Raw genomic sequence first — 8,407 nt, 5'->3', positions numbered from 1 at the left:
ATGTACTTATTTGATGATGAGAAACAATAATAATATTTGATTGATGTGAAAGTCACCAAATATTTTTAACCGAATCCCAAAAAGGAGGTGGTTCTCAATTTGGATGTTTGTTTTTGGTCGAAAGGGTATATTCCCCATATTTGTTATTAGGTCCAGGATCTGATGATGGAAACCTTGAGAAATCGAGGGCAACTCTCGAAAATTGTAAGCATAGATAAGGTTATAACTTGACACTCAGATGTATGTCTGATAACACTATGAAACAGTAAAGGTTTGGAGCTGACCTGATGATGGAGATCAGAGAAGGTCGAGGGATCTCGACAACCGAACTTTTCTCGTCTCCATCTCCTTCATTGTTGCAGAGGCCTCGTAAATACGAATAATATAAGCACAAACACGAGAAAGTTTAAATATTCAGTTGTCGAGTTCCCTCGAACTTCACTGGTCTCCATCATCAGTTCAGCTCAAAACCTTCACTGTTGAGTAGTGCTACCAGGCAATCACCTGAGTGATAAGATTTCAACCTATGTATTTCTGCAACTTTCGAAAGTCGCCCTCGATTTCTCAAGGTTCCATCATCAGATCCTGACCTGATGATAACGGGACCACCTCGGAAGTATACGCTATCAAACAAAAAAAGAATCATTAAAATCGATAAATAAATGGCTGAGTAATCGCGTAACAAACATACAAAAAAAAACGGTCGAATTGAGAACCTCCGCTTTTTGGGAAGTCGGTTAAAAATAAGTCGGCGGCGGCCATCTTTCCATCTTGGACCAGCTTTCGATGAACAGCGAACTATTTGCCCTTTCAAACAATGAAATCGTCATAAAATTTTGCGATAACTACACCTAACTACGGCTCTCGTCAAATAGCTTTGCCGCTCAGTTAAAAAGTTGGAAGTAACGAATCGCCATTAAGTTTGGCAGGTCTACAGGAATCCTGCACATAAAACACCCGAAGAAATAAATAAGTCTTCATTTGCCGTCTTCAGAAACCCTACAAACCGAAGATTTTTTTTATTCCGGCTACAACGTATTTTCTACCACTGATTTTCTAGCATTTTTTTCAAAATAAATTAAGTCATTTTACTTTTCCTAATTTATTTTCAGATTATGGTAAGTACCTATACAAAAGTGCAATTTAGTAATATTATAATATAAAATTATTAAATCGATTCTTTATTTTAACGAATCGGATTATTCGATGCAAAACTTCTATCACCGTCGCCATCTTGTCTATGCGTCTTCAAATTTAAAAAAACAACTAATGTAAACAAACATGGCGAGTTCGATCAGAATTCTCGGTAATTACGATTGGATTTTAAAAAGGTATATTTCTAACGGGATGCTAAATATGAAAGGTTTGAATGCGTAAAAATAATTTAAATTTATTTAGTTATTTTATTTAGCACTCACAAATGTGGTTTGATTGGAAAGAAAATAAATATGAGCGTAAATAATTAGGAAAGTGTATAACTGATTCGCAGACCCCAATTGGGGTCTAAACCGAGCTTACGGTAACATTGATGTTCAGACCCCGATTGGGGTCCGCTACGGATTTGACGGTTAAGTAAAATTTAGTAGAATAGCGCCCCAGTTGTCTACGGACAACTTGACCCCAAAAGCCCAGATTCCAAGTTACAATATAACCGGCGTGACGTTGCCGCGCTTCCGAATGCCGATGCCAAGTTGGCCGGCTTGTCGTTGTTTCCTCTTCCTTCTTTTTGGCGTGGCGTCGGTAGCGAGCGGACGTGCTTTGCTTGTATAGTTTGAGCAGTGCCGCCGGTCTGATTTCGCGTTGAAAAGTCATCAATTCTATAACTTTGTGTTAAGAAGATTATAACAGTGAGAAAAACACCATGAGGCCGCAACAAAACGGTGGAGACGATGGCTTTGTAAGTTATATTATTGATTCTTACTTTTCCCCCTGCTATAATAATAGCATTTAGGTTGACTCATTGCTTGGTAATGTTACTATAGTATTTAAATTAACTAACGTTTTTCTGTTAAAATATTCTTTATTAATGCTTTCGCTGTGAGAAATGTATCCAAATTTGTCATTGAAAATTACCAAGCCGTTCGTAGTCCGCCATTTTGTTCATGCCCCGCGTCCTACTTTCAGGATGAGCCAGAGGTGCACCGGAAAATTTTCATCGGTGGTCTCAACTATAGGACTACCGATGAATCACTGAAGTCACATTTTGAAAAATGGGGTGAAATTGTGGATGTCGTCGTTATGAAAGATCCCAAAACTAAAAGATCGCGTGGTTTTGGTTTCATCACGTACTCTAAAGCGCACATGGTTGATGATGCGCAGAACAACAGACCGCATCGAATTGATGGCCGGTGAGTTTTTACTGTCTCTAAATACTGCAGCCCAGCTATATGAAAGCTTGAAACTTCTCTTTCATATCGTTTTATGCTGCACAAATCATAAGACACTGCTTGGTGAATGTCGCGTGCAATTTTGTACACATGGCATTTTCTGTGGAGTCGACATTGTTTTTTCTTAGTTCCTGTTATTTTATTATCCTTAATTAGTTAAGCTTTACATTTTAAGTATTACTTCATTTTAGTTATTCTGCAAGTTCCTAACCTGAATCGTTTCCTGTTTTTTAGAGTTGTTGAAACAAAACGTGCGGTAGCGCGACAAGACATTAAGAACCCTGAAGCAGGCGCAACTGTGAAGAAATTGTTCATTGGTGGCATCAAGGATGACCATGATGATGAACAACTTCGAGAATACTTCTCTAGCTATGGAAATGTCCAGAACGTCAGCATTGTGACTGATAAGAGCACAGGAAAGAAGCGTGGTTTCGGATTCGTCGAGTTTGATGACTATGACCCTGTTGACAAAGTTTGCTGTGAGTATAATTTTAATGCATTCATCACTGAGATTAGTAAAGCACCCACAATTTTGCCCCAGGCCTGAACTCAAGTGTCAGAATCTGGCTTCTCTGATTGTGGATAGTAAACTCTTGATTCAAGCTATGCCTGACTTCAATTTCAGTGGAAGATTATGGCACGCAAATCAATAAACATTTATTCAATTTAACAGTAAGCATAGGTATCAGTTTAGTTGACCTGGTCTAATGATAAAATTTGTTAACAGTGAATGGCCCTCACAAAATCAATGGCAAACAATTAGACGTCAAGAAAGCTCTTCCTAAAGATGGTGCAGAACAAAGAGGAGGAGGAAGACAAGGACCCGGAGGCAGAAATGACAACTGGGGTAATGGTGGTAAGTGTTAAATCTTGTTTCATGTATCTTCATTAATATACTTTTGTGTCCATGTAGAATTATACATATCAAATTAAATTTACAGGTGGCTATGGGGGTGGAAACCAGGGAGGATGGAACAACTCCAACCCTTGGGATAACAACCAAGGAGGAGGTTGGGGGGGTAATCAGGGTGGCGGTGGCGGTGGTGGCTATGGGGGCGGCGGTAATGGCCGTGGGGGTTGGGGCAACCAAGATTTTGGCAATTACAACCAACAGCCGTACAGCGGTGGCCCCACCAGAAACCAACAGTATGGTGGTAACAACCGCGCCGCACCCTACAACATGAACCAGGGTGGTGGCGGCGGTGGCGGTGGCGGCGGCGGCTACGGCAGCGGCGGTAGCTACGGCGGAGGACAGGGCAGAGGGGGGCGCTTCTAAACTATGTAAGTATGGATTTCTCATGGTGACATTCACTTTTCTCACACCACAAGAATTCATGAACATTTCCAATACCACCTTTAGGAAGTTGTGTGGATTAGTTGAATTCTGATCTTAGGTTTGTCTGAGCACTACATAGCATTAATTACGCATAGGAAATGATAGTTTCAGTTATCTAGTAATGTGGATAGTACTGTTAGTTCCATTGATTAATGCTATGAAGGTAGCCTTTATTGTTAGTATATTTAACTATTACATGTCTCATTTAAGGTTTTTTCAATCTCTAGGTTTCGTGCTAAGTACACTAGTAAAGCAGTGTTAACCGCTAGTGTAGGCAGTACGCTCCGGAGCACTAGATACACACCTCATGGTCCGCCCGCGAGACCAACCTAGGAGAAGGCGTCAGGAAAACCAATAGTTGTAGCTGGAGCTCTTGACTCTTGTCTTTTAGAAGAATATGATTAGAATACTTTTATATGTGTACTGAATTGTAAGATGGTCTTCTATTTATTGTAGTACCTAGGTACTTATCGTGACATACTTTTAAGGATATAGCAATGTAAAAATGAGAATTATTTACGTTTTTTTACGAATTAAGTACAATTTAGGATAATTCTGTAAGAATCCCTCATATAGACGCTAGGTGAACGAGATCAGAGTTTAGTTGACATAGATTTTTGAAGTGAATCATGATTAATTTAATTTCCTGACCTTACTCAGTATTAAGTTCTCAAATAGCTGTTATATGATTATTAGGCTTAGAATTATGGACTTCTAGGATAATATAATGTAAAAATAAACTTTAATACAAAAATAGTAGGGTTGTTTCTTTAGATCTGTACATATTCCTCTTTTATTTTTATTTTTTTGTCAGCACTACACAAGTTGTGCAGATACTATGCAGTAAGTAACCTTACTAAAATAGTTTCGCTGACTTATTTATAGTTTAAAATGTAGATGAATAAACAATATTTGTGTTAGTTATTGTTGTACATATTAAACCTACTTGTCGACCCTAGATTTGACTAGTTTTGTAGCAGCTTGTGGAGAGGATGTTATCATTGGAAACTTCGATTAAAAACGGTTCACACATTTTGAATGGTGTGATATACCAACTTAACGGTATTACCGTTAGCTAACGGTATGTAGAAGTCGTAGACCTCTTACACCGGTGTACAGTTGTTGAGTCATTGTGCGCCTAAATGTGGCCAAATATGTTCTCATTTCAATACAAGATACGGAATATTTACACACGCAAGAACAAACTCAAACCAGAAGTAGGTAATGTATTTAGAAAGGTATGTAGTAACAGGTATCCATTTTCGATATTATTATTTATGAATAGGTAGGCGTTTATACTTATGTAGGTTATAATTTACCAATAGTGAAGTGATTATATACATTGCAGTACTTGAAAACTTCTAGTTCACAATAAGATTAGTAGGTACTATTCCGCAATCTAAAACTTGGGGCTTAAAAATAACAAGTATGATCATGAATGAGCGTAGATTCATTTATGGATTTATTAATCGAAAAATAATTTATCGATTATGATTATTTGGATTTATTTAATTCGAACATTTCTACAAATTCACTGCTACCTACTTCATAGAATTCCGAATAAATAGGTTTTAAACGTGTTGATGTTGCTATTTACTAGATACAGTCCAACATTGGACTTTTTTTATCCGACTACCTACCAAGTTCGTTTCAGATAATTCGGGAATAAGTATATTGTAGAAAAGTAGGCTGTCTCCATTCTTATCCCACAACATACTATTAGCCAAGAAGAATTGCAAAGTATATTTTCATCAAACAAGAATTACTTAGTAGATCTACAGTGAACTATCTTGTGAATTTATTTTTTTGTTGCCTGCAATGTTAAAATACCTTTGTTTGTTTCGTTTCACCTTTCGTTAGATAGGCATTCCATATTTACTTTTCATTTCTAATCTGTTAATTTTATTTCCATGATGAACTTCGGGGGCATCGGGGTCGTAAACGATCTGCGAAGTTCCTTTAATCCCAGGTAAGTTGTTTGATGAATTAGAACATACATATTAATTTGGTTTGTGCATTTATTTATTTAATACTAATAAAATAAATATTTCACTACATAAATGTTCTTTTATTTACTCAAAATATTCCTCTACAGCAAATCCCATGTCACGAACGAATGCCCTTCCAATGCAAGCATGTATTGCCTAATCATGGCATACAAAAGAGTGCGTGGCTTTTGCGTCGTCCATTTATTCCCGTAACCTACACTACCTAGGTACGTCCGAAATAAGTTGGCGAGACGAAGAGGCCTTGGATACGCTGGGAACGTTTCCTGCCCTATGTTTGCCAAACTTTTGTGCAGTTCACATAATAGTCGGTGGTACGGGCTACGGATGCGCCAGCCAACATTTCCTGTTAAATGTTGAGTCTAGTGTATCTAGGACACGATGTTGCTACACATTTTGCAATCCACACATATTCTAGCTTGTTTCTAGCAGTACCTATGCTAGCAGCAGTGTCTTCCGAAGAATCTTGAGGCATTGATAAAAACTTGCGAGAGAAACAAGCGAAAGAAAAGCTTTTCATTTGACTAAATTGACAGACATATTGTGCACACTACTGCGTACTTTGCAACAAATAGCACATAAATAGTTGCCCCCACCACATGGGATTGGACAACAAATCCCCGTGGCCACATGGGAGACACACCATGCATGGCGACTGGGTACCATCGCGTCGGCAAGCAACATGTTTCGTGCGCCACATGCGTCTCAAAATGTTGCGAGCTCACGACTTTATCTACCTACACATAGGTAAATTATTGTTACGCTAAATCTACGGGCTTAATTATTTTGATTCTATCGAAACTAGGATTGGAGGAGCAGATTTAGGATGCCCATAAATACCTCTATATTTATTTTATAGTCTGAGGATGCCACTATGTCGTATTGTTCGTAATGCCGACCATACACGCTACGCCCTACGGTCTACCGGAGAGGTCCACCTTTACAGCCTGCGCAGGTAGACCGGAATGTGTGTGGGAATAGACATGTACAGTGTTTTTTGAACCTGCGCAGGCGACCTATTCCCACACACAGGGGCCCGATTCTCCTAATTTTACCTAAGCAACATATGATTCACGTTCGACTGCGATCCAATCCCGACTCGATTACAATTGAAACCTATGTGGCATTCCGCTATTTTTTCTTTGAAATAAACGTTTTATCCTTTTCCGTCATTCAATAATGAATCATTTTGTCTGCAAATTATAAACTACTAGCTTTTGCCCGCAACTTCGTTCGCGTGGAATAGTGACTACCAGCAAATTTTTGATTTGACCAATAGATGGCGCTATATGTCCGGAATAATTTTATTTTTATTTTTTTTTGTAATAAAAACTATCCTATGTCCTTTCTCAAGTTTCAAACTATGTATGTACCAAATTTCACACAAATCGGTTCAGTAGTTTAGGCGTGAAGAAAAGACAGACAGACAGACAGAAAGACAGACAGACAGACAGACAGAGTTACTTTCGCATTTATAATATTAGTTTGGATTGCAATATGATTGTAGAGCAAACTACCATATAGGCCAAAATCCCCAAAATAGCAGACCAAGCGAATGTCGTTGGAATACGATTGGTCTTATATTAGTCGCAGAATGCCCGATATGGTTAAAACTGCTATTGCGATCATATTGCGATTCGATTTCTATTTGATTTTGACATGATTAACTTAGGAGAATCGCGCCCTAGACTAGCTGTTCACCCGTGTCCAGTGGGATCTACTGCACGTTCCGGGATAAAATGTATAGCCTATGTTACTCGGGAAGAGAAGCTTGTTTTGGAGCTTTTCAGGTACAAACAGAAAAAGGTTTTCTCTAGATTAGTACCCACAGCTTTTCTGTTTAGCGTAGTGTAGCTTCCCAACGGTGAAGAATTTTTCAAATCGATTCAGTAGTTTCGTAGCCTTTAAAAATTATATAGGAATTATACTCGTACCACGGACGACACTTGATACATACTGTGTAGTATATTACTACACAGTATGTATCAAGTGTCGTCCGTGGTACGAGTATAATTGGGTATCGATACCTTATTACATTAGTGACATAAAATCCAGGCTAAACAAAAAAAAATACCCTTTAAAATAAACATTTTTTTTGCAAAAGGCAACAACATGAAGATTCATACCGCTGGTGTTGTATGTAACTGTTTTAAAATTTACCCAATTTGAAGAAGTTAGTTGATAAGCCCCAGTGTGGGATATTTTTACAAGGACTAGATTTGAGATATATCTAGAGATATTGTGTAAGTAATAGGAAGATCTAACCAAACAAACCAGCGAATCAAAGATCAATGTAAAGAAATCAAACACTAGGTAGGTACGGTCAGCGTCAAAAGGAGCTGAACAAAGCAACATACTTATTCAAACCTGTCTCAACGTAAAGAGTTATAATTTTTAATAACAAACGTCATTTAATTAACATCATGAACTTTCAATATTGTTGATTTGTTCAGCTAGTTATGAAGCTGACTGTGCTTAAAAAATGAATGCTTACTATACAATAAATAAGAGAGGTTCATAATCAGAAATGCTACTTGCATAGCTACTGAAAAAAACATCAATTTTTACAGTCTAAACTTTATCTCGAAAATATAGGAGCAAGACTAGGTAGCAGCCTCGATGAGAAAGGATTTTCACTAGTAGGTAGGTAAATCTGCTATTAAGTGCTACTGTTTTTT

The 8,407-nt window shown here is 38.0% G+C and overlaps 1 protein-coding gene across 1 annotated transcript; it reads left to right on the top strand.

Annotated features, from left to right (window-relative positions):
• Window positions 1-1,704: 1,704 nt before the first annotated feature.
• Window positions 1,705-4,479, top strand: LOC110379718 (heterogeneous nuclear ribonucleoprotein A1). Its single transcript, XM_021339482.3, has 6 exons — window positions 1,705-1,897; window positions 2,125-2,348; window positions 2,622-2,866; window positions 3,115-3,243; window positions 3,329-3,668; window positions 3,951-4,479. Exons 1-5 carry the CDS (start codon window positions 1,862-1,864, stop codon window positions 3,661-3,663), a joined length of 969 nt encoding a protein of 322 aa, XP_021195157.1. The 5' UTR covers window positions 1,705-1,861; the 3' UTR covers window positions 3,664-3,668; window positions 3,951-4,479.
• The last annotated feature ends 3,928 nt before the right edge of the window (window positions 4,480-8,407 follow it).

Source organism: Helicoverpa armigera, chromosome 14, assembly GCF_030705265.1.
Source record: "Helicoverpa armigera isolate CAAS_96S chromosome 14, ASM3070526v1, whole genome shotgun sequence".
Lineage (NCBI taxonomy): Eukaryota > Metazoa > Arthropoda > Insecta > Lepidoptera > Noctuidae > Helicoverpa > Helicoverpa armigera.
Note: the sequence above shows the minus strand (reverse complement) of the source record. Positions and strands in the feature narration are given on the sequence as shown.